Genomic DNA, 27,076 nt, shown 5'->3' with positions numbered 1-27,076 from the left:
GGGACCCATGCCTTCCAAAAAGTTCCACCTTTGACTTATCAGTCCATAGAATGACATCCCAAGCCTTGGGGTCATCTAGATGTTTCCTGGACGGGTTCTTTTTGGTCAGCAGAGGTTTGTGCCTTGCAATTCTCTCATGAATGCCATATTGCCCAATGTATATCTCATTGTGGAGTTCTGAACATTGTGGAGTTCTGAACATTGTACATAAGGAACCCAGCCTGCAGTTCTTTAGATCTTTGACTGGGTTCCTTTGTGAACTCCTGGATGAGTCGTTAATGCGTTCTTGGTAAAATTTCAGTAGGCAGGCCACTCCTGGGAAGGTTCACCACTTTTCCTTATTACTTGTGGATAAGCATTTTTCCATTAATTAATGAAATCATCACTTAAAAAAAGTATTCTGTGTTTACTTGGGTTACTTTTTAATAATATTAAAAGTATTCTGTTTGAAAAGTTTAATAATCTCAAACACATAAGTGTGATAAAAATATTTGAAAGTAGAAGAAATTGGAAAGGGGCAGATACCTTTTCACAGAACTGTAAATACTTCAACCACCCCACTGTGTGTATGTTCAGCAGGTTTATTTTGCCATGTGCAAGTTTGATTATTTTTAAATGCCTACCAACATATATACAAGTATAAATATATGTATTTAGTACAAATATATGTATTTACATCTTTAATTAGATATTTCCTGATTTTCTATGGGAATGTACTGTATACTGATTTTAAGATAACAATAAAGTTCAGTGTGCAGTTTAAGTTTGCATTTGACTTCTTGCGAGAGGTGTAATGTTTCCTGTCTTTCTCTGATCTGACTTGGCATGTTCAGCACAATTCAACACAACAGACTAAATGCTTAGGGCAATGTGTATTGATTTTTACCTCCCATGCATGTGTTAAATATATCTGCTTCCTGAATTTAAACTCACACAAATCACTCATATGCCTGACCGTCCATGCCACAGAAAATGCTGATGGCCTTACCACAAAAGTAACAGCACACAGAATCAAGTGTCGAACCATTTTGTAAATAAAAAATATGTTCGAGTTCCAAAATGTGATTCTTTGAGTTAGGTCAAAAATTATGAATAGGTTACAATTTTAAATGTAATCGATGTATTGTATGGTGTTTAAAATATATTTGATATAAATTATTGAATGTTTATATACACTATTTTACATGGTATATTATTTTTATATTATATATAAACTGAATACACCGATCAACCATAACATTAAAACCACCTACTTGTTTCTACACTTACTGTCCATTTTATCAGCTCCACTTACCATATAGAAGCACTTTGTAGTTCTACAATAACTGACTGTAGTCCATCTGTTTCTCTGAATGCCTTGTTAGCCCCCTTTCCCCCTGTTCTTCAATGGTCAGGACCAACACAGAGTAGGTATTATTTAGGTGGTGGATCATTCTCAGCACTGCAATGACATGATGGTAGTGTGTTAGTGTGTGTTGTGCTGGTATGAGTGGATCAGACACAGCAGCGCTGCTGGAGTTTTAAAATGCTGTGTCCACTGACTGTCCACTCTATTAGACACTCCTACCTAGTTGGTCCACCTTGTAGACACAAAGTCAGAGACGATTGCTCATCTATTGCTGCTGTTTGAGTTGGTCATTTTTAAGATCTTCATCAGTGGTCACAGGACGCTGCCAAACGGGGCGCTGTTGGCTGGATATCTTTGTTTGGTGGACTATTCTCAGTCTAGCAGTGACAGTGAGGTGTTTAAAAACCCCATCAGTGCTTCTGTGTTCCATGTCAGTGTCACTGCAGTGCTGAGAATGACCCCAAATAATACATACTCTGTGAAGTGGACACAATGCGACCCTGAATAGGATAAATCTGTGGTAAAACAATTGATGAATAAATGAATGAAGAATTTGATCAACATTGCTTCTGTGTGTGTGTGTGTGCACATCAGAATCAAGTGTTGAGCCATTTTAAAAATTGAAAATATGTTTTAAGTTCCAAAATGTGATTCTTAGAGTTAGGTTACAAATGTTACAATTATAAATGTAATGCATGCATTATATGGTGTTATATATATTTTATATAAACTATTTAATGTTTATATACACTATTCTACATGGTGTACTATTTTTTATAATATATATAAACAGTATATATGGTTATGTTCTCAAATGGAGCTGTCTTGGTCCTTTTGGGTTTCCCCCGGGTGCTCCGGTTTCCTCCCACAGTCCTAAGTCATGCAGGCAGGTTGATTGAAGATACAAAAGCCCCCTAGCTATGTGTGTGTGTTAATGTGTGTATGTGTATTTGCCCTGTGATGGACTGCCGACCTGTCTTTCGACCTGCCTTTCGCCCAGTGAAGTGGACCCACCTCGGCGACCCTGAACAGAATCAAATTGTGGTTTATCCTATTCAGAAAGAATCTGATCAACATTGCTTCTGTGTACAGTATGTGTGTTGAGTTCCAAAATGTGATTCTTTGAGTTAGGTTACAAATGTTACAATTATAAATGTAATGCATGCATTGTATGGTGTTCAAAATATATTTTATATAAACTATTTAATGTTTATATACACTATTCTACATGGTATACTATTTTTATATTATATGTAAACAGTATATATGGGTATGTTCAGTATATATGTCATGTTTTTAATTGAAAGACTTTTTGCAAGATGCAGGATGCACATGTTGCACCTCGTGATGGAATAGTTTTCAAATAATAGTGGCCACTTATCATGACCGTCTTTCCAATTTCTTGCTTTAGCGTTCATTTACCAAGGAGACTTTAAATAAGAAAATAAGCCTTACAGGTTTAATAAATCTGTCTGAGAGAAAAAAGCTTCTGTTGATGAAAACAAACTGATTAAGATGTGCTTGGTCAGAAAAACAACTGCGCGTGAGGTTCAACGTGACTAGAAGAGGCTGTCACTCGGGTGCGCACGCGTCAATTGGACAAAAGTAGGTCAAGCAGTTAGGATCACGTGACCCGCTGTTCCCTCCTCAGCGCGCTCAGCTCGTGCCAGCTAACAGGAGGAATGAAGTTGTGAAAATGAAAATGAAGGTGCAGACTTTGTTTGACCGTTTATAAGTTTTAAATCACATTTTGCAACGTAATTACTTTCACACACGAGGAATTATAATTAATAAGGATAAATTATATCATATAATTACACATACCAAAAGCTAAAACAGACAAAAACATAAGAAAAAGTTTAAAAATCCCAATTTCCCACAGTATGTGGTAAATATATCTTGTTTGGAGGCTCGTATAGGCACTGACCCCCGCCCCTGAGCTAGAAATGAGAATAAAAATATAAAACAAATTAAATGCACACCACATATTAGCATGCTATATAAACATTTTCAGCATTTAGCAGGCACTTTTGTCCAAAGTGACTTACAGTACTGTGACAGTATAGTGCCTAAGCAATTGAGGGTTAGGGGCCTTGCTCAGGGGCCCAACAGTGGCAACCTGGCAGTGGTGGGACTTGAACCAGTGACCTTTTGATTACTAGTCTAGTACCTTAACCACAAGGCTACAACTGCCCGTAAACGTGCTATATAGGGGCTGCAAACAAACCCCTGTCCTCTCTGCCCCCTGTGCAGCCTGATACAGACAGCTTTGGATATTATACTAAAATATTTTGTATTGTTTTTTTTGTATACATTCTGTAAAATAGTACTCATTCTATAAGTTTGCTCACTCAGACCTTTATAGTGCAGTCCTGATCATGACGTGCAGGATTAAACAGCCTTTATATGCTCCCTACATCTCTAAAACATATATATTTAATTTTCATTAATACTTTTACATTCTATAATTGACTGTTATTTATACTAATTAATTATTTGTTCAGAAAGCTTGTTATTAAAACAGTAGATAGACCAATTAGGGTTTTTCATGCTTAAAATAACCCAAATATTTTTGACAGTGTGACATCTACCACCCAGATTTTGTTGTACTGTTTACAGAAATTTAGAAGACGACTTAAAAGCACTATGATCCAAAAGATGTTGTCATATCTGTAATGGAGGTGCACTGTAAACATTCTGCGCAAATTGGAAGCTTTATTACAGCAGAATGTCATATCGTATGTAGGACATGAGCACAAGTGTAAGTAGGAATTTGATTAGGCGTCACCATGGCTTGGTGGGTTCGGTTCTCAAATGGAGCTGTCCTGGTCCTTTCTGTGTGTGGATTGCATGTTCTCTGCGTGGGTTTCCAAAGACAGTCCAAAGACATGCAGGTGGGTTGACTGAAGATAGTAAAGTCCCCCTAGGTATAAGTGTGTGTGTGTGTGTGTGTGTGTGTGTATGTGTGTTTGCCCTGTAATGGACTGGCGACCTATCCAGAGTGTTTCCTGCCATTCGCCCACTGAAGCGGACCCACCGCAACCCTAAACAGGATAGAGCAGTGGTAAAACAGACAGTTAATGAATGAATGAAGAATTTGATTAACATTGCTGCTGCTGCTGCTGTGTGTGTATATGTGTGTGTGTGTGTGTGAACTCAAATTTTAGAACTTTATATTTGCTTTTTCTTCATTGGGTTACTCATATGTCACGCATATATTCATGTACATTCCATTAAAGGCAAAATACTGTAGTTAATTTGAATGTCCTGTGTTGACTATATGAGTATATTAGTTTGTATTTAATGCAGCTAAGAGTTGGTCCAGCCTTTTGAGGTTTGACGTCACTCTGCTTGATGTTGACACATGGAAGTGATGAAGGGATTGAGAGTGAGAGTGCACTCTTCAGTGTGAGAGCTCCAGTCTAATTTACAGTAGTCTACTGTATATACTGTGTTGTGTTGGGCAGGACGATAAGTCACACAGACGTGTTCTGTGTACTTAACTTGACTTTATATCTGTATCTATATATTTTATACAAACACACCGGTTTGCACAGCAGAGTGCGCATTTTCTTTTGCGCATTTTCTTTTGCGCTCATCTCGCCTCACGTTTCTGTTGGAGCGGATTAAGACAGGCAGACATGGCCAGACCGCTTGTGATGAATCCAGCTTTTTTACCTCCTTCAACTAACGGAGTTCTTAAATCGCTCCTGGAATACCCGATCAAACTGCCATTACATCAAGAAGAAGGTAGGACCAACATTATAAAAATGTCATCGCTTGTTTCTTGCTGTCATGCCAGTCAGGTCAAGCTGTCAGCTGGAAGTCATGTTATTTGACATGTTTATAACCTAACCACGTCAAATTCTACTTTTCTAATCAAAATATTACATTTTTACTGTTTTTTATCTATTGTTCATTGTGTTGTGGCTACTCATTGGCAAAGTGAACTTTGTGTTTAGGTTTACTATACAACAGATACTACATCAGCCTGTCAAGTCTGTAAAACATGATTACCATACAGATACATTGTTGCAGTCAGTGTAGCAACAGCATTCATAAAACAACAAGACAAAGAAACCAACAAATGCTATACTTATAAATAAAGTAATGCCTTTTATCCCTCTGCGCTGCTTAGTTTGGCTGGCAAATGGGGTTATAGAGCTCAGCTACGCACGTGTCTCACGGTTGGACTACTGCAACTCCCTGCTGGCAGGTGCTCCTATGTCCACTATTAAACCCTTGCAGCTCATTCAAAATGCAGCTGCCTGTCTGGTTTTTAACCAACCCAAACACTGCCACATCACCCCACTGCTGCGTTCTTCTCACTGGCTTCCTGTAGCTGCACACATTCAGTTTAAAACACTGATGCTCGCCTAGAAAGCCAAAAATGGACCAGCCCCAAGCTACCTTCGAGGTCTAATCAAACCCCGCTCTGTACCGCGCAACGTCCGAGCCACTAGTCTCGCTCGACTTGATCCTTCACCCAGGACTCGAGGAAGACAAGCATCAAGGTTCTTCTCTGTACTGGCACCCAAATGGTGGAATGAACTTCCTCTGTCTGTCCAAACATCTGAATCTTTTGCTGTCTTTAAAAAACGATTAAAAACTCACCTCTTTACTAAGCACTTAAGCTGACTTGTACTTACTTACTTACTAACACTCTAATTCATTTCTTTTTCATAAAAAAAAAATCAGGTTTTATCAGGTTTACAGGTTTTAGCAGATTTGTGTTCTTGGACTGTTGTTTACTTAGACTAGAGTAATGAAATGTTTACTATGGAAGCACTTCTGTAAGTCGCACTGGATAAAAGCGTCTGCTAAATGCCGAAAATGTAAATGTAAATGTCATCTGTCAAACTCTTCTGATTGACAGTCATCTGTGCCCCTTAAAAATTAATTTGCTTCAGGTGGAAGGTTTTCTATATATACCACGGTTTGCATATCTGCTTTATTCTGAAGCCGTGATGCCAGATCGCTTGATCCAGTCTAGCTTTCTGTTTATTTCCGGGAACTCGCTCCGGTGTCACAGCCTGTTGGGTCTCACATGGGAACCACCCTGGAAGAGTGAGCTGGATTCGCCCATAAACCACGGGTATGCACAAAGGCATGTGAGTTGGTATAGAAGGGAATCCACTCACGCAATGCGCAGTTCCCTGTTTTTCCTGTCTTTACTGGGGTGGAGTGGTGTTGTTGGGGTAAACACTGGTGTCATTCCATATTTATTTTGTTTTCTATATGAAAATTATCCAACACCTTCTCCATAAAGGCAAAAATGGCTTTTATTTGTCCATAATTACTATTTCTTTGTATCATATTGTCCAATGATAGAACCTATATATGCCTTAACTTTTGCACTTGAAAAATATTTCAAAAACATGTATGAATATTAAATACACTCGCCTTAATATCTTCAAAACCTTATTATTATACTTAGGTATAATAGTAGGTATACTTTACTTTCATTGAATACATTTAAAGAGTATCATATTCATAATGCATGTAAACTCTAGGATAATACGCTTTTAAAAGAATACCTGAAATTATGCTGTTCTATAATCTTATTGGCATAGGTGGTTCTGAAAGGTCCACCAGGGAACAGTTTCACAGTGTCAACGAATCTTAACCCACATGTAAAAGGATAAGAAAAATTTATACATTTTAACACACTTCATAAGGTAATTTCCCTGCCCAAATCCACCCTATAAGCAATAGAACAAGCACACACTATTACAGTTATTTAGATAAATCTGTCACCAAGTTTATAAAATGGCCATTATAATGTGTCCAACCTTTAACCCATGAACAAAATAGCAACAGGTTATCGCTACAGTGCAGTTGGCAACAATATGAAGTGTTGTAGGAACAAAAGCTGGTCCGCAATAACCAAGGTGATTAGTAACCAGCATGTTTTACACTATGGACAGAGCACCAGTCCATCAGAGGGTAACACACTCATACGTTTACGTACTAACTCAAAATCCACCTTCTGAATTTTTAAGAGGTGCAAGAATACTAGAGTAACTTTATCAAATTATTCACTTATCTTCAGTAGCCACTCTAATCAGTGTCGAAAAGCCTAACCAAAAACTCTGGGCACACAGGGTGTCCATCCGTCACACACTTACCCATATTATAGTAGCCTATAAAATATTAAATTATTTAAAAGCCCACATATTGGTGTAGTTAACAAACACACACTTTGTTTTTACAAAGCGCTCTTTATCCTGCAGTGCTCCACACAGGATTGCCAGTTAAAGTATTGTATTAGGAATTGCTGCTAGTTGTTGTTTGTTCTGTTTTTGATTTTGGTTTGGATGTTCATCATTTTGGATATATAAGGTTAATTTCATGTACATACTAAGACCTGCAATATCATTAATTTGTAACAATTAAACAACTGTAACAATGTATAACTGTTAATACCAAGTCATCTCAACATTTTGGTCTATTACCATTTCAGTTTATGACAAGGAGAAGAAGTTAGAAGATGAGAGGAATGTCCCGCAGTCTGCCTTCCTGGGCCCAGTACTTTGGGGCAAGACCTTGCCTTATGATGCAGATAATTTCCAGCTGGAGTACATGGACCTTGAAGAGTTTCTGTGTGAAAATGGCATTCCATCCAGCCCAGTCCAGCATGAGCAAACGCAGTGTCCTCAGCAGCAACAGCAACAACAGAGTCCAGTCTCAGTCATGGATCTTAGCAACCGAGTCAGCAGCTCCATCCACACGCCTATGGTTCCTCAAAGCTGTTTGCAGAGCCCCTTACAACCAGGTAAAAGCACTTTATGACAGTACGACAGCATAAACCAGAAAACCACAAAAAAACACAGCTGAAAGGATCAAAACACACCTTTCCAAAGAATAATGATAACCTAGCATGGTAATTTTAATATGATATAATTATAGTTATATTCTATTCTATTTTTTATATTTATAATAAATTTTAAGTAAAATAATGTCACACAAAAAACCCTGCTATGCGTCCTCTATTTCTCTACCACTCGTGCCTGTGCCTTAACCAGACAGTAGAAGTCATTGTTATGGTAGCAAGTAGATGACTCTCCATCCAGCCCATCATCCCACACAAGTGGTGATTTGTGTGTGAGCACCTGACTAGACCAGTTGTGTTAGACTATACTGGGGGTATATATTTAGAATGCATATTAGGATACATATTATATGTGTAATGTTAATCAACAGGAAACACATTTATATAAACAGAGAACAAATTTTTTCTCATCAAGTCAACTTAGTTATAAAAATATTAATATTAATTCTACATCTGAAAAAAAATAGAACAGCCAACTGTTATAGGGTTGCATACTGATTTGCATATAGTACAATCTACTCAAAGTTTTGGCAACTGAAGTACAGAATTCAGAACCATAAACAACATTTTATTATGCGAATGGGGCAATACAGTGTGCTTTACTTTTTTATTATTTATTATTTAATTAATTTATACGAGAAAAACAATTATCAATGATTAGTTAGATCAGGTTTTATAACAGATTTTTCCATGCCAGCTTCCTAAAGGATAAAAGATGTAAAGCATGTTATTATTGTGTATTCTATTCTAAATAACATTTAAGCAGATTTTAAAGAAATACACATTATTTCCTTAAGTGAATGAATAATTATTAAAAACAATGACATAGTAATTTTAATGTAATAACATAAATAATAATAATTAATTATATAATAAATACTTATACCTAAAATACCTATGAATAGAAACTGAACAGAATTTCTAGTTTCATTTCATTTTCATCCTTTATGCCTAGTTCACACTACACGATTTTTGCCCTGATTTTCGCTCGGCGACTGGTCGGCAATTGATTTTCCAGGGGGAGCAACTCAGCGTTTGCTCGGCATTCAAAACTCAGCTCTCAGTCGCTAAGTGTGAACTATCCAACAACTCGACCCGACCGGCTCGCCAAGCGCTCGCCGACTGGATTGAGTTTTCTAGCACGCCAGATATCTGATCTCAGACGGGCAACTGGGAATGAGTGACATGTCGAACAGCCAATGAGAACACAGGATTTTTTACAGTATTTCTGATTTGATCGTCCTCTACAAAACATAATACCCACGCTGCATTGCAAAACTTACTACAAAACAAGCCATATACTGTTCGTGTTGCCAAATCCACTCAGATTCATTTATTTTTCCTCCTTGATATTACGCTGCACATCAGCGCACAAACCCTTTGATCTCTCGCTACTTGTTGACGTTCATTTTTTGGGACGTGGTATCATTAAACTTCTCGTCACTTCTCACGTGTGTTTTTGTAAAAAAAAAAAAGAAAGAAAGAAAGAAAAAAAGGGAGACCAGAGAAGCTCGTCTGCGATTCCAGTTGGTGATGGATCGTGTAGTGTGAAACCCCCTATCGCCGATCAGTCGTGTAGTGTGAAATATACACCGACTGAAAGACTCCCGAGTGCAGGAGATTCAGTCGTATAGTGTGAACTGTACAGCGACCTGACGACTTGGAAAGTCGTGTAGTGTGAACTTGGCATTAGCCTGGTCAGGATTGTATTGGGTATGGCTTCCCCAGAATTACTGGATGCAGTGCAGTAACACGCCCTGGACTGGACCAGGACGGCAATTCATCATATGTCCTTGGCCACCCTCCACCCCAGACGTGCCCAATCATGTATGTAAATGTACTGTTAGGGATTCAAACACTGGATCCCAGCAGTAGTGGGCTACCACATTTTACAGCTGAACCACCTGTGCACCTTCTTTCCAGTACACAAAAATCTGGTTCGATTCTTAAAGGAGCTCTTGTCTTAACAAGACTAGACAATTCTGTTTGAGTTCTTCAGAAATGTGTATTTTATAGAAACATTATATTACTAAGGAAATTTATATCACATGTCTATGTGTATAATAAGCTCACCATAAGTTGCATATGATACACTGTATGGCCAAAAGTATTTGGGCATCTGACCGTAAACCTACAAGACTTTAAAATATGTCTGTGGGAATTCGTGCCCATTTAGTCAAACTAGCATTTGTATGACTGGGCATTAATGTTGGTCATGAAAGCTTCAATTAATGTTCCAGTTCATTCCACAGCAGTTCAGTGGGGCTAAGGTCAGGGCTATTTGTGGTCCACTGGACTTTCTTTAAACCAAGCTTTTCTTCATGCCCTTATAGACCTTGTTTTGTCCACAGGGTCACAGTCATGCTGGAACAAAAAAGGGCCTTACCTAAACTGTGGCTGCAAAGTTGAAAGCATATAATTTTCTATATAATTACATAATTAATTCATTACACCTGTTAGCCGGTGATATGTACGTGTATATAAAGTTCAATCTTTGAAATTATATTGGGTATATTATATTGGATATTGGGTATGTCCATAAGGTAAACAGGTGCTACAAATTTATTAATGGAGCCCACTACTGCTGGGATCCAGGGTTCGGATCCCCAGCAGTTCTATTAGGCAGTCAGGTGTCTACGAACAGACATGATTGGTTTTGGCTGGAAAAGGCAGAGACCCCTTAATAGATTGTCATCCTGTGTGGTGTGTGTTACTACATTGCGCCCAGTGATACTGGCGAAACCGGACCCACTGCAACACTGACCATGATAGCAGTGGTAAAACATAAAAATGGAGTGAATCAAACCCATCTGTCCAAAGGCTTCTACGCATGTGCTTTAATAGACAGGACACCACTCTCGGTAATTGGTAATCGAGTGGTCATTTTAACAAATGTGCTTACTTGCTTTTCAATATCTTACTTGGTTTTTACACCAATGCTCTTTCTGCCTTAACACTTTACATTCACGTTTAAAACTGACCCATATGTCATTAGTTTAAACACACCTCTGCTTTTATAAGCACAGTGTGTACACATTTTCAAAAAATAGTAAGATGACATTATTGCATTATTTACAGAATAAATAATAAAAGATAATTGAACCACAGCCCCTTATTGCAGTCGTTTATTTGCAACGAACTGTTAACCTTTCATAACTAGTGAAAGAAAGAAAAAAATATCAACAGACTGTTTTTCTGCAGCTAATATTGGCACTTCTGTGCTGGGAGATATGTGGCTGCAGAGAGGACTCAGTTGAGATAAGCTCCTTCTACATATTCACCCAGGGAAACTTGAAGCCAGCATTTTACCAGGTTTAGAATTTAAACAATTTAATTGTGAATTATAACGTAAAATAAAACATGAATTCTATTTAGACTGTAGACTTGGTATATACTGTATTATGGGAAAAATGGACACTTCTGATCTAAATAAAAATAAGTCAACACCTATGTTTTATTGTTTCTGATGTTATGTTGTGAACCCAAACGAATGAAAGAAAATGTTATATTTAAGTTTTGTTTCCTGAAGATGTTATTTTAAATGATTTTGATGTAGCAAAACACATTTTACAGAGACTAGAACTCAAAAGTAAAGAATTATGTTATACTGCTCAGTCAAACTGATCTGACATTTAGGATAACATTAAAATTTTACCACTTTAACCTTTTTAGTGTGAGGATTTTATTATTAGTTTTTTGTGAAAACACATAAAAGCAATAATAACTAGTATTCTGAGTTGCATTTAAAGATTAGTCTTAACCAATATGTATATAATAACTACGAACTTACAATTAGAAAGCGGGCGGCACTGTCTCCTCACAGCAAGAAGGTCCTGGGTTCGACCCCCAGGTGGGGCGGTCCGGGTCCTTTCTGTGGGGAGTTTGCATGTTCTCCCCATGTCTGTGTAGGTTTACTCCGGGTGCTCCGGTTTCCTCCCACAGTCCAAAGACATGCAAGTGAGGTGAATTGGAGACACTAAATGTGCTGTGTTCGATATAACCATGTGTAACGAGTAGCTACCGTTCCTGTCATGAATGTAACCAAAGTGTAGAACATGACGTTAAAATCCTAATAAACAAACAAACGACTAGAAAGCACAATTAATGTACATTAGTGTATGCATACAGTATAGTTTGCATACTGTAAATTCATTTGTGTTGTTGTGTATGGGGGCCACACAGTGGTGCAGTGGGTAGCGCTGTGGCCTCACATCTCACATTAAGAAGGTCTTGGGTTCGATTTTCTGGCTGGACGGCCAGCGTCCCGTCTGTGTGGAGTTTCCATATTCTCCCTGTGTCCACTCCGGTTTCCTCCCACAAGTCCAAAGACATGCAGCTCGGCCAGTTGGGGTGTTTCCTGCTTCCTGCCCAATGAATAAATGAATGTAAATAGCTTCTAGTTGTAGGATTGTTTAAAACCAGTTTTCAGCAAAAGTCAGACTTTATATTTTTTTCGATTATCACATGACTGATTATATTTAAAAGTAATATTTGTTTTCACTTAGATCTAATCATGACAGTATATATTTAAAACTGATTTTTAAAAGAAACCTTCTGCGTTCTTGCTTAATGTGTTGTGTTGCCATCTAGTGGATTTGTGGTGTTACTACAACTTAATCCCAATTCATAAGACTTTATGTGCCGGTTCTTTCACACATTTTAAGCTTTGTATCTTATATTTTTGTATTTTACAGCAGTTCTGCCTCCATCACGCAACACTCCCAGTCCAGTTGATCCAGAGTCCATCCAAGTGCTGATGAACTATGAGCCTGACCCGACAGACCTTGCTCTTGCCCATGTACCCGGCCAGGAAGCATTTGACCCTCGCAAGCGCAAGTTCTCTGAAGAAGAGCTTAAACCCAAACCAATCATCAAGAAATCTCGCAAAGTCTTTATCCCAGAAGACATTAAGGTAGATTGGATATAACACTGTGTGGATGTGTGTTGTGTGTGTGCACCAGCTGTTTTTAGCTCTTTATAAAGAACAGCTGCCCCTTAACAGAAGAAACACATGAGTATATTGAGTTTGTTTTCATTGACGATTCCACTGCCATGTATAAGGGTCTGTTTTGAAACTGTCCAATGATGCGTCAGGCTGCAGCTAAGAGGCTTAAGCCCAGTAGTTCATTCATTCATCTTTTGGTGGCCTGTGTGATCGAGGGCCACACTAGTTTTGCTGAGGTTAGGATTAAAGGCTTAGCCATTTTAATTTGTTTAAATAAAAGTGGATCCATGAGAAGATTTGCAGAGTAATAAATTGCTTAAAGCTGATTTTACAGTCAGGACTCTTTTTTAAAGCAACACCACATGAATTAATAATTATGTCAATGTCATCTGTCTTAGTTAAACCAAGTAAAAGTGCAATTAGTGCAACTGAACATTGGGTACTTAGACTACACCGATTAGGCATAACATTATGACCAGTGACAGGTGAAGTGAATAACACTGATTATCTCTTCATCACGGCACCTGTAAGTGGGTGGGAAATATTAGGCAGCGAGTGAACATTATGTCCTCAAAGTTGATGTATTAGAAGCAGGACAAGGACCAAATTGTGATGGCTAGACGACTGGGTCAGAGCATCTCCAAAACTGCAGCTCTTGTGGGGTGTTCCCGGTCTGCAGTGGTCAGTATCTATCAAAAGTGGTCCAAGGAAGAAACAGTGGTAAACCGGCGTCATGGGCAGCCAAGGCTCATTGATGCACATGGGTTCAATCCAACAGTCGAGCTACTGTAGCTTAAATTGCTGAAAAAGTTAATGCTGGTTCTGATAGAAAGGTGTCAGAATACACAGTGCATCGCAGTTCCAGGGCAGTTTTGGCAGCAAAAGGGGGACCAACACAAAATTAGAAAGGTGGTCATAATGTTATGCCTACAGATACAGATTGGCACAGTGGTCTATTATGCTAGCTTACCAGCCAGGGTAAAGTCCCAGCTGTGCTATCTGCCAACACAGATGTCATTGGCCATGTCTAAAGGGGGGTGACTGAAGTACTACAGTGGGTTGCCTTGCTCCCAATGTTTCCTACTCAAACTGGACCTGTTGCAACCCTGACCAGGATGAAGTGGTTGATGAAAATAAAAATAAACATGCTCATTTTTGGTGTGTAATGTAAGTGTAATGCTATGTTTTTAATTGCTTAAAAGTTGAATCTTTTAAAAAATACATACATGAAAAGCATGTATGCACAGTTATTGCACAGTAAAATTAACCATCTCACTTCCTGACAAAAGCTAAAACGTTAGTAGATTTACATCTATTGTTTACCTAATGTAAATATGGTAATTTCAAATAGTAAATTTGTAATTTAAAAGTACATTTTAAAAGGATCAACTTTTCACTCAAATTGTAATGCTGATTATATGATTTGTAATTTGTAAAATTAACCTGGTGTTTTGCTGACAAAAGCTCATTTATGTTAATAAATCTAAATTCATTTTTACCTATTATAAATATGGCCATTTCAAATACTCAAATTTTAATGCGGATTATATGATTTGTAATAATGCAAAAAATTACATCAAATTACAACAAAGACAAATGCTGACCTCTCTATAGATATTTTAGAACTCTCTGTGTTTATTTTTTACTTATATGAACTTGTACTTACGTATTAAGCGTACACTAACTATAAGACATGCATATACGTGTTTAGTGGTACCCAATAGCCTAAAGGAGTGGGCACCTAGGACACCATATACAGTGTATCACAAAAGTGAGTACACCCCTCACATTTTTGCAAATATTTCATTATATCTTTTCATGGGACAACACTATAGACATGAAACTTGGATATAACTTAGAGTAGTCAGTGTACAGCTTGTATAGCAGTGTAGATTTACTGTCTTCTGAAAATAACTCAACACACAGCCATTAATGTCTAAATAGCTGGCAACATAAGTGAGTACACCCCACAGTGAACATGTCCAAATTGTGCCCAAATGTGTCGTTGTCCCTCCCTGGTGTCATGTGTCAAGGTCCCAGGTGTAAATGGGGAGCAGGGCTGTTAAATTTGATATTCAACATGGCACCTCATGGCAAAGAACTCTCTGAGGATGTGAAAAATAGAATTGTTGCTCTCCACAAAGATGGCCTGGGCTATAAGAAGATTGCTAACACCCTGAAACTGAGCTACAGCATGGTGGCCAAGGTCATACAGCGGTTTTCCAGGACAGGTTCCACTCGGAACAGGCTTCGCCAGGGTCGACCAAAGAAGTTGAGTCCACGTGTTCGGCGTCATATCCAGAGGTTGGCTTTAAAAAATAGACACATGAGTGCTGCCAGCATTGCTGCAGAGGTTGAAGACGTGGGAGGTCAGCCTGTCAGTGCTCAGACCATACGCCGCACACTGCATCAACTCAGTCTGCATGGTCGTCATCCCAGAAGGAAGCTGACGCACAAGAAAGCCAGCAAACAGTTTGCTGAAAACAAGCAGTCCAAGAACATGGATTACTGGAATGCCCTGTGGTCTGACGAGACCAAGATAAACTTGTTTGGCTCAGATGGTGTCCAGCATGTGTGGCGGCGCCCTGGTGAGAAGTACCAAGACAACTGTATCTTGCCTACAGTCAAGCATGGTGGTGGTAGCATCATGGTCTTGGGCTGCATGAGTGTTGCTGGCACTGGGGAGCTGCGGTTCATTGGGGGAAACATGAATTCCAACATGTACTGTGACATTCTGAAACAGAGCATGATCCCCTCCCTTCGAAAACTGGGCCTCATGGCAGTTTTCCAACAGGATAACGACCCCAAACACAACCTCCAAGATGACAACTGCCTTGCTGAGGAAGCTGAAGGTAAAGGTGATGGACTAAACCCAATTGAGCACCTGTGGGGCATCCTCAAGTGGAAGGTGGAGGAGTTCAAGGTGTCTAACATCCACCAGCTCCGTGATGTCATCATGGAGGAGTGGAAGAGGATTCCAGTAGCAACCTGTGCAGCTCTGGTGAATTCCATGCCCAGGAGGGTTAAGGCAGTGCTGGATAATAATGGTGGTCACACAAATTATTGACACTTTGGGCACAATTTGGACATGTTCACTGTGGGGTGTACTCACTTATGTTGCCAGCTATTTAGATATTAATGGCTGTGTGTTGAGTTATTTTCAGAAGACAGTAAATCTACACTGCTATACAAGCTGTACACTGACTACTCTAAGTTATATCCAAGTTTCATGTCTATAATGTTGTCCCATGAAAAGATATAATGAAATATTTGCAGAAATGTGAGGGGTGTACTCACATTTGTGATACACTGTAGCTTGCAGCCTTAAAATGACACTGGCATACACAAAACATGGACATAATGTGCATTTAGTTTACACCTTACTAGTTTCTTTTTCTTAGTGAAGCTCTTTGTAAAGTTACTTAGTATACTTACTTAGTAAAATGTAAATAGTATTACACACAAATAAAGAAAACCACTCACTAACTCACTCACTTTCTTACCCGCTTATCCAGTTAGGGTCGTGGGGGGTGCTGGAGCCTATCTCAGCTTTTCAATGGGCGCAAGGCACACAGTAACACCCTGGACGGGGCGCCAGTCCATCGCAGGGCAGACACACACACACACACACACACATACACACACCCATTCAACTATAGGGCAATTCAGTGTCTCCAATTAACTTCATGTTTTTGGACTGTGGGAGACACGCATGCGGACACGGGGAGAACATGCAAACTCTGCACAGAAAGGACCCGGACCCCCCCGCCTAGGGATCAAACCCACGACCTTCTTGATGTGAGGCGACAGTGCTACCCACTGAGCCATCGTACCACCTCTAAAGAAAACCAGGAGGGGGAAATACTCTTTTATTTCTCTGTATTTGTAATGGTGATATCCATAAAAAGGTTACAAAGCTGAACCTTTAGCTTTTTTCTTCATTCTTACATTTAGTGGCGTAAACAAAGCAAGCATATTTAAAAAAAAAATGAACTACTTCTATGTAGGAATCTCAGAGCAGCTAAAACCCTGTTTTTCTTTCATACTCTGTCTATTCTGTGCAGGATGACAGATATTGGGCAAGGCGCAGGAAGAACAATGTGGCTGCCAAGAGATCTCGGGATGCCCGGCGCTTAAAGGAAAACCAGATTGCCATCCGAGCCGGCTTCCTGGAGAAAGAAAACTCGGCTCTGCGTCAGGAAGTGGCTGATCTGCGGAAGGAGCTGGGGCACTGTAAGAATATTCTAGCCAAGTATGAAGCTCAGCATGGTCCTCTGTAGGGCGTGTGCAGTTTAAAGGATGGTGTAACGGCGTAAGACCCGTTGAGCATCTGATCCTGCTAACCTTCACCTCAGTCTGTTCTTGGTACTTTGAGATGAGAATGCACTTAGTGTGTAGTCATGTTCACACTGCTTTAATTTCAGCCATCCTGTGTTTTTCTTTTGATATAAGCTACTACAGCAGGTGGATGCTACTAAGAATGTTAAGTTCTCATTCCTGAGTTCTTTTAATGTAATTCAGAAATCTCTAGAGTTTCTTTCTACATTTGTACATAAGTTAGATTGTTGTATAACATCTACAGTGTTACAGTTATTTTAAGGATGTTAAAAGTTAAATTTGCAGGCGCTATGTGTTAAAAGCTGTTGAGTACAGTGGTACCTTGAAACTCAATGTCAGTTGGTTCTGGGACTGATGTTGAGTTTAAAAGGAGTTGAGTTTCAAGGTATTTTTCACCATAAGGATGTTCGGGAAACCTGTTAATGCGTTCCATGGTCCCGTGGAACTGCATATATTTTAGGCTTATGTAAAAATAATCGGGTTGTTTTCACTTATACACTGAAAATAACACAAATATAATATAAAAACACTGAAATAAAGATCTGATTATTACAATTTCTCAGAACCCCGAGCTGTAACACAAGTTTAAAAGTGAAACAGGAGGAAAATCCAGCTAAACACAGATACATGTGGAGCTTTCAGAGTGAATCTGACGGTTATTCCACACAAATGCAGATTCATCGCATATGCACACTTTGATGACGTATTACCGCACCGCTCAAGCCGAGCGCTGAACAAAACGACTGTTCATTGTTAATTTGAAATGAAATAAATACATTTTAAAAACAAACTGAACACGTTAAGTTTAAATTTCTCGACGAAGGGTGTTGAGTTCCAAAGATTTTGAGTTTAGGAGACGTTGAGTTACAAGGTACCACTGTATATTTGGTGGTAAATCAGCACAGAGGTGGCAAAACAGTTGGGTGCTGTGAAAATACATCTGAAATACATATATTTAGGCCTTACCTCGAAGGTAAGTGTCTTTACATAGAACTGTTACTCAAACTAAAGATTAGAATGTTTAGCTTCAGTTATTAACTAGGACTAAGAAACCATTTTATCAAACTTGGTACTTGTAAATTTCATTTTGACCCCCACTTCCTACAAATACTACCTCTGGTGAAAAATACATCACAATTATTATTAGGATTTTACACGCAATAAATAAACTTGGCTCAAAGCACAGAACCTTTTTCTATAACAACTGTCCAGTTTTCTTGTACATAACTATTGCTTTACTTTTTACCTTGTCAGCTGAATCGTATTTTCACTTTACAGTACCTACTTTCTTTTTTTTTCTGAATTTCTGTATGATAAAAACAAAACATTTGTGTAGACGTAAATAGCCAGGTTCATTATTAAACATTACTATAACAGCATGGATACATTTTACAGATTTATAACTCTGTAGATAATAAAGTTTGTATATTTTGCATATAATTCTCTGTGAGCAACAAGCTGGGTCCACCTCACTGCTTGAATACCATTGCAAGAGGCAACCAATCAGCGTTCTATATATCCAGTTTATTTCTTTATAGGTTATTGCTGACAACAATAAAATTATACACTGATCAGCCATAACATTAAAACCACCTCCTTGTTTCTACACTCACTGTCCATATTATCAGCTCCACTTACCATATAGGAGCACTTTGTAGTTCCACAATTACTGACTGTAGTCCATCTGTTTCTCTGCATGCTTTGTTAGCCCCCTTTCATGCTGTTTTTCAATGGTCAGGACTCTCCCAGGACCACTACAGAGTAGATATTATTTAGGTGGTGGGTCATTCTCAGCACTGTAGTGACACTGACATGGTGGTGGTGTTTTAGTGTGTGTTGTGCTGGTATGAGTGGATAAGACACAGTAGCACTGATAGAGTTTTTAAACACCTCACTGTCACTGCTGGACTGAGAATAGAACACGAACCAAAAATATCCAGCCAACAGCGCCCTGTGGGCAGCGACCTGTGACCACTAATGAAGGTCTAGAAGATGACCAATTGAAACAGCAGCAATACATGAGCGATCATCTCTGACTTTACATCTACAAGGTGAACCAACTAGGTAGGAGTGTCTAATAGAGTGGACAGTGAGTGGACACTGTATTTAAAAACTCCAGCAGCACTGCTGTCTGATCCACTCATACCAGCACAACACACACTAACACACCACCACCATGCCAGTGTCACTGCAGTGCTGAAAATGATCTATCACCCAAATAATAATTGCTCTGTGGTGGTCCTGTGGGGGTCCTGACCATTGAAGAACAGGGTGAAAGCAGATTAAAAAAAGTATGTAGAGAAATAGATGGACTACAGTCAGTAATTGTAGAACTACAAAGTGCTTCTATATGGTAAGTGGAGCTGATAAAATGGACAGTAAGAGGTGGTTTTAATGTTATGGCTGATCAGTGTATATTATGTATAATACATTGACCTATGTTTATGTTGCCATTTGCAGTAAAAAAACATCTTATGTCATGTGACCATTTGACATTTACCATTGAGGGTTGCTTTTTAAATGCATATATCATGTATTAACGTTTTATGGTACAGTTGTAGGTATTTTTGTTTTGGCTAGGAACATACTAAACACAAATATAAAAATGCAAACTCTTCCAGCGACACAACATTGCTTTTCTAAATGTGTTAGGATGCTATTTATATCTTATTGTGAGCACAATCTGCATTCTAAGGTGCTGTGACCGCTGTGTGTTCGTCTTTGCTCAAAGTACAAGTGTGTTGATGTCCAGATTGGCTTACAGAAGCAACTTTAGATGAAGCTAGTTTGGCTGTACAAACATATTCATAAAAAATTCGTCAATATTCACTGACATTAAAAAATTGTGAGTAAAAAGGAAAACTTTGGGACTGATTTGGCGCTGAGTACTGACGTTTATAGTTGTCAGAGTAATATAACAATGCACATTTGGTATATACAACAGAAAGCATGCTTGCAATGATCTGGCCTGTTGACATTTGCGTTTACGTACTTGTGTTGAGTATGTTCCTTTCCCAAGAATTGCAAGACAATTATAATCTATTCATAGCATCATACTTCTGGATTGGATGTATATCGGATTGTATACTGAACACATACAGCACACATATGTGTTCACATTTCAGCTGCTTTTGTTAGTGAGTGATGAAAGTTAAATGAAAAGTAAAAACTCTATTTTATTAGCACTGTCTGATTCCCAGAGAAAGGCAGTGTGTGTTTTAAAAACAGAAGATGGTGTTGTGTTGGAACCAGTATGGTTGGAATGTATTGTGAGGTTTTTATTTCTGTGAACTAGATTATAAATTTTATTCCTGACCAAATAAGAGAAAAAATCTATATGTAATGTTATATTAAAGCGAACTATTTTTAATGTATTACAAAGCTCTGCTTGGTTTTGTACAGTATTTTTCCTATACTTTTATGAAGATGTGTTTTAAAGGGTATTTCGGTACACAGAAAAAAAGCTTTAATAAGCTCAAGTTTGCTGGATTTCTGCATGGGCATTAGTAAAGTATAATCCAAGAGATTTATTTAATGCATTAAGTGGTTGTGGTCAGTCTCCATCTGTTGGTTTCTATTCATACGCTTGAGTTTATTTATCAGTAGGGGTAAATAAGGTTGTTTCAGATTTTTTTTCCTGTCAGTGCTATTGTTAAGGTCAACACACTGTTTTATTGATTGCTTTTGAAAGATAATTTGTTTTTCTTGTTTGGGTGAGTGTTGAATGTAAGGAACTAATATGAAACATGGAATTAATGATAGCATGCTTAATTTTTAAAGATACAATGTTCTTTTTTTCTTTCTCTATTTGCCCATGATCAAAATAAATTCTTACAAACTATTTGTCTTCTCTTTTTTTGTCATTACATTAAATGCTTTTCTTTGTTGCTGATTATTAAAACTAATATAACTGTGAGAGGAAACATATAAAACCACTTTCAGTGTAGTATTGACAAGCATTTGAGCATTTGTATGTTGTCGCACAGTCTCTATTGGCAATAACTACATTAAGGACTTTTAATGCAATCTGTTAAAATTTTGGTCCATTCCTTTTAGCAGACTGTCTTAAATTTGGCACCTTTTGTGTGGCAAACCTCTACCTATCTTTAGGGTTCATAAAGACCTGGGTTTGATTTTTAACTTATGCATAGATTGCACAGATTTTGTCTAAACAGTACACTTTCCACCTTCCAGAAACATGCAGTAGGTTAATTGACTATTCAAAACTGACCCAAAGTGTGGGTAAGTAAATGAGTAAGTAAGCGAATGTGTGGTTTGGGTTGCCCTAAATAAAATTTATTTAAAAAATGACATTAATATGGAGAAAATTCATACAAGGAGGGTGGCACGGTGGCTCAGTCTGTCGCCTCACAGCAAGAAGGTCCTGGGTTTGATCCCCAGGCGGGGTGGTCCGGGTCCTTTCTGTCTGTGTGGGTTTCCTCCGGGAGCTTCAGTTTCCTCCCACAGTCCAAAAACATGCAGTCAAGTTAATTGGAGATACTGAATTGCCCTATAGGTGTGTTTGTGTGCCTTGCGCCCATTGAAAAGCTGAGATAGGCTCCAGCAACCCCCCCGTGACCCTTAAAGGATAAGTGGTTAAGAAATGAATGAATAAATGAATATACGAGTGATCTTCAAAAAGTTTTTGGGTGTTAAAATATTTTGGTTGGAAACGGTGAGGGTGGGAGGAGTAGTAATTGTACGTGTCTGAGAGACTGAGAGAGCTTATAGTCCGGATTTAGTGCTATCTGATTTCCACCTTTATGGACCGCTCAAAGAAGCTTTAAGGGGAAGATGATTATTTTGGCCACTGTATTTATTTGTGCTCATCCCCTTTTTGTTTGTGTCTTTTTAGCCACAGTATTGTGCTCATTTGGTTAAGCGCACTGCAAACTGGGTTTGGGGTTTGTTTCACTTTGCGCCTCAATAGCGAGGCACGACCTTCTCTGTTACAGGGTGTAAAGTTTTTTAACATAATCTTTTACCAAATGTAGCTATTATTTACATAATTATATACATATTGTGTTTCTTTGGAATTGAATATGCCATATTGCGTGTGAACTCTGAACTGTTGATGTTAACACAAAGTCACATCTGTTTCATCAGGGCAGCGGTAGCTCAGTGGTACTGGACTAGTAATCAGAAGGTTGCCGGTTCAAAGCTCACCACCACAAAGTTGCCACTGCTGGGCCCCTGAGCAAGGCATTAACCCATAATTGCTCAAATCGTGTTATAATTGTAAGTCACTTTGGATAAAAGCGTCTGCTAAATGCCTTAAATGTAATGTAAATGTCATCATGAAAAATAGATCATATTTAGGCCAGTTCTATTTGTCTTAAGAAAAAAAATACATGTACCCCTCCAAAAACAAAACAATAACTGAAAAAGAAAAATGAGATCATTTATTCTTTCTCTTTCTACTGATGGTAGGGCTGTAGTGTTGGCTTTGTGCTACATTGACAGTGGATTGAAGCAGATCTCACGCTTGTTTTTTATGTAGCCCTCCTATGGGTGTGGTCTATTACCCCACACTAACACTGATGACTTCCTGCAGGGATTTCTGTGGCATTTATGAAATGGACATGAAGTTATATAAAGCTATTTGTAAATGCAGAGAGAACAGATTGGGATCTGTGGTTAATCTCAGGCTGATCCGAGACTGCCCATGAATATAATGCAGAAAGGAGAAAGGAACAGACCCTCTAGGCATGTTCATACTACCTGTGAGCATTTTACCACCATCTCGCTGAAACCCCACATGCAGGTACAATTACTCTTTCTGAGCTTGTCATGTCAGGTATAGGTCTTACCAGTAAGTTGCTATATTATTATTATTTATTAATAAATCAAATTAAAGGGGCAGATGTTTCCCTCATACAAGCAAACTGACAATGCATGAGCAGCAGTTCAAAGATAGGCAGTAGCTTGAAGGTCGAATATCAACCTTTATCATTTGCTAGATGTTGTTATGCAATAAGAATAAAAAATATAAAACCCTTTAATAATGTGTAAAATACATTATAGGCTTATAACTATGTGACAACCATTTAAGAAGGGTTCTTTTTTGTTATAGCATAAATGTGCCCTTGTTCACAAAGCACAGACATAATTTGACAACTATGGTGTGAATAAACTTCAATAGATTGCACACATATAGGACCTCAACCCTACTTAACACGTTTGGGATAATTTAAAACATCCTTCTCATCCATCATAAGTGACTAACCTTAAAAACATTTTTTTAATTGACTGGGCGAAAATTCCCGCAGACACAATAAATGCTGTTATAGCCACAGGGGGGAGGGGTCTTTGTTTAAAGTCTTATTTTTATTAATAAAGCATTATAAAATAAATCTGTTCTGTCTTAACATCATTCACACTACTGCAGTGTTAGCAGAGTCTCTGGGCATCCACACAAACACAATTAGCCTTGTGAAATGCAATCTGCTGGACTGGACTGGTCAGGACGCCTGTGTGAGTGAGACAGGAGTTACATGGAGCTTAGCGTGGCAACACTGGTAGGTGATAAGAAGTGGCCACAGACTGGACATGTGTCGAAGGGGGTGTGTGGTGATCTGGTTCTCCTTGATCAGACTGGGGCTGTGCAAGCAGCAGCAGATTCACAGTCAGGAACTGGAAATGACTAGATTGGGAAATAAAAGGGAAAACAATTGCTCATTATTTTATTTATCAAACAAAGTAAAATGTGTATTAATAAAACATAACCTAACAAAGTATCAAATTTAAAATCAAATTTGCACTTAGGTGAAGCAGCATTTTATAATGCTTGTCCACCACTGCTGAGATCCAGGTTTGAATCTCAGCAGTGTTAGTGGCCGGTATCTACACAGACATGATTGACTTTGTCTAAGGGGGCCCAAGCCCTGCGATGAATTGGTGGCATATCCAGGGTTTTACTGCCTTGTGCCCAATGTTTCCCAGTCGAACCGGACCCACCATTACTCTGACCAGGATAAAGCAGTTAAAATGAAAATGAAATAATAATAATAAAAAAATAAATACAATTAAGTATTATTACAGTAAAACAGTTTTTATTTGGACACAAAAAAAAAAATATTTACTGTTAACTGAAGAACTCAGCAAATGGGAAAATACTTAGAGCAACTTAATTTGTTTCAAGTGCATTGTAGTGGTTTTTTATCATGTTAATAATCACTTTCAAACTCAACATTTAATGAATTTAATTATTTAATATATTTCATGGTCTGGCAGTCACAATAACATGACGTGATTTAAAAATTAAGATAAGGTCATTTAAACAGTTTGTAAATTACCAATATTTTGTAAAAATAAATAAAGCATAAATAGTAAATACATTAATAAAAAAATGAACTAAATTCTTGTTTTAATCTGTTGAATTTGTCTTAATGTAAGGTGGCTGATGGTATTTGTGACTAAACTGTGACTTTACACTGTTTTAGGAGCCATCTGAAATCAGGCAGGGGACTACAATACAATAAAAAGGTAATGTAGTAAAAAGGTAAAGTACCTTTTCAGCATACATTTTTAAGTATGCTAAATAATAGGGTTAACTTTGATTGCAAAATGGCCAGACAGGCTGGTGCTGTAAAACACTTCATTTACATAACTCATGTAATACATAAATAGGATGTGTTTTGCATGTTTAAATGAGCATAGTGCTGGCAGCTGATGCAGCTCTGATGTGATGCAGCTAGAGATAATCCCTTCATCTCTAAAAGCTCTTTTCCAGCATAATAGCATGCTGTTAAATTACAAAACCTAATTTCAAATAACCTACTTACTGTCGCCAAAACTGAAGTATGAAATTAAATTTCTGCAGGTCAGCAAAAAAATAATAATACAGAGTACTTTTACTAGTATTCATAAAGTATTCTGAGCTTCAAGCACAGCTTGATTTCTTCAGCTTAAAAATAAACTTGTCTGTATTTCATTAACATTAATGTAACCTGTCCATGACTTACCTTTTTAGCTTGTTTAGTTGTAGGTTAATTATTTCCTAAGGTAAAAAGAAGAAGAAAAAGAAGCAGTGTACGCCAACCACGGGACCCACTGTACATCTATACCAGTGTGGTTTTTTTCTCTCTTGGGTCCGGGGTGGATGGCACATAATGGTTGTGTTGGGCTTTTGTCGTGTTGTTTTGCTCATTATAGCGTGCCGGTGCTGGTGAGTTCTCCATCACAATGAGCCGTACGGGAGACTGCTGCTGTGGGGCCGGAGGCTCTGAAACATCCTCCTTACTAGGGTCTTTGCCACGACAGTCATACAGGATGCAGGAGATGAGAAAGACCAGGAGTAGAATCACATAGCTGGCAATGAGAATGATAAGATTTAAGGTAACCGGGTCAATCTCCAGGTAAAACTCCATAAAACCCATGGTGATGCTTCATCCCTCACGCCGCGCTTGAAAAGAAATGTTGACACCATGGACCTGCGCCTGGATCCTCTGATGTTTTTATAGGGATCAGAGCAATATCCGTGAGAGCATAAGCAGGGCCTGGAGCGCAAAGCGGAGTGTATGTGGAGCTTTGCTGTTCAAAGACTTTAATCCCTCTTGCTACTCCTCCAACCTTCAATTCCAGCAGCCAATGATTAAAAGCTGTTCCTTTAAATGATTTTAGCCACCCTTTTTATTTTGCCAAATGAAGGTTGGATGATAGACTTTGCAAAATTATATGCAGATAAAGATGGGGGCCACAGAATTTCTACCCTGCCTTTGTGCTAACATTTTGTAAACAAACTATATTACTAATCCTTTTATGAAAAAAAAAAGATTCAGTAGTATTTACTATATACTATATACAATATACGGCCAATGGTAAGCAAACACTTCACCATTAGCTTCTTAGACATTTACTTTAAAAACCTTGGCTATTGATGTGTTGGTCAACGTCATTTTAACGTTTTACACTTTGGTTACATTCATGACAGGTTACTCATTACACAAGGTTTATCAGTTCACAAGGTTATACAAAACACAGTCGTGGACAATTTAGCGTCTCCAATTTACCTTACTTGCATGTCTTTGGACTGTGGGAGGAAACCGGAGCACCCGGAGGAGAACATGCAAACTCCACACAGAAATGACCTGGACTGCCCCACCAGGGGATCGAACCCAGGACCTTCTTGCTGTGAGGTGACAGTGCTACCCACTTAGCCACCGTGCCGCCCCCTTTAGAGGTCAGCCTGAGAAAGCCTTGCTCACTATCAAGTTTCTCCACAACAAACTTGTCAAACCATGTCTTCATAGACCTTGCTTTGTGCAAGGGGGCAGAAAATAAATAAAATATTTTATAATCGATTTTAGTAATGGGTTTGGTCAAAACATCTGATCTCAAAAATGAGAAGGGGAGGCCACATAGTTTATATTAACACTTTAATTGTCTCACCAAGAAAATAATGGGATCTGTGGTCAAACAAATTATTTCTTTGCATGTCTTAGTTTCTTGGGACTATACCAACAACAAACAATATTATTTTACTAGTGCACACAGTATTTTTTATGAGCCTCTACCAAACAGTTGAGATGATCACAAAAATGATGCAACTTTCACGGATGATTTTGCAAGTTGACATATAGGTTAGAAAGGCTGTTTTCTACCAATATTTTTG

The 27,076-nt window shown here is 38.4% G+C and overlaps 2 protein-coding genes across 3 annotated transcripts; one reads left to right on the top strand and one right to left on the bottom strand.

The window, feature by feature from the left end:
- The first annotated feature begins 4,816 nt into the window (after positions 1-4,816).
- hlfb (HLF transcription factor, PAR bZIP family member b) lies at positions 4,817-19,077 on the top strand. Of its 2 annotated transcripts, none has more exons than XM_063003699.1 (4): positions 4,817-5,098; positions 7,812-8,123; positions 12,878-13,092; positions 17,190-19,077. In XM_063003699.1, the coding sequence occupies exons 1-4, from the start codon at positions 4,990-4,992 to the stop codon at positions 17,403-17,405; spliced, it is 852 nt and encodes a 283-aa protein (XP_062859769.1). In that variant the 5' UTR covers positions 4,817-4,989; the 3' UTR covers positions 17,406-19,077. The 2 variants fall into 2 exon arrangements, with proteins under 2 accessions (XP_062859769.1, XP_062859767.1); XM_063003697.1 differs by having other exon boundaries at positions 12,875-13,092.
- A 6,446-nt stretch (positions 19,078-25,523) lies between these two features.
- On the bottom strand, positions 25,524-25,841 carry si:ch73-256g18.2 (small integral membrane protein 36). Its single transcript, XM_063002588.1, has one exon. The coding sequence runs from the start codon at positions 25,839-25,841 to the stop codon at positions 25,524-25,526; it is 318 nt and encodes a 105-aa protein (XP_062858658.1).
- Positions 25,842-27,076: the final 1,235 nt, after the last annotated feature.

The sequence above is a fragment of the Trichomycterus rosablanca genome, chromosome 10, assembly GCF_030014385.1.
Source record: "Trichomycterus rosablanca isolate fTriRos1 chromosome 10, fTriRos1.hap1, whole genome shotgun sequence".
Taxonomy (NCBI): Eukaryota; Metazoa; Chordata; class Actinopteri; order Siluriformes; family Trichomycteridae; genus Trichomycterus; species Trichomycterus rosablanca.
Note: the sequence above shows the minus strand (reverse complement) of the source record. Positions and strands in the feature narration are given on the sequence as shown.

Bases quoted from the DNA above. Each gene is read 5' to 3' on its own strand.
- si:ch73-256g18.2 (XM_063002588.1), bottom strand. From the start codon at position 25,841: ATGGGTTTTATGGAGTTTTACCTGGAGATTGACCCGGTTACCTTAAAT.
- hlfb (XM_063003697.1), top strand. From the start codon at position 4,990: ATGGCCAGACCGCTTGTGATGAATCCAGCTTTTTTACCTCCTTCAACT. The intron at 5,099-7,811 runs GTAGGACCAACA...TTACCATTTCAG, and splicing joins GCCATTACATCAAGAAGAAG to TTTATGACAAGGAGAAGAAG. The intron at 8,124-12,874 runs GTAAAAGCACTT...TGTATTTTACAG, and splicing joins GCAGAGCCCCTTACAACCAG to CAGTTCTGCCTCCATCACGC.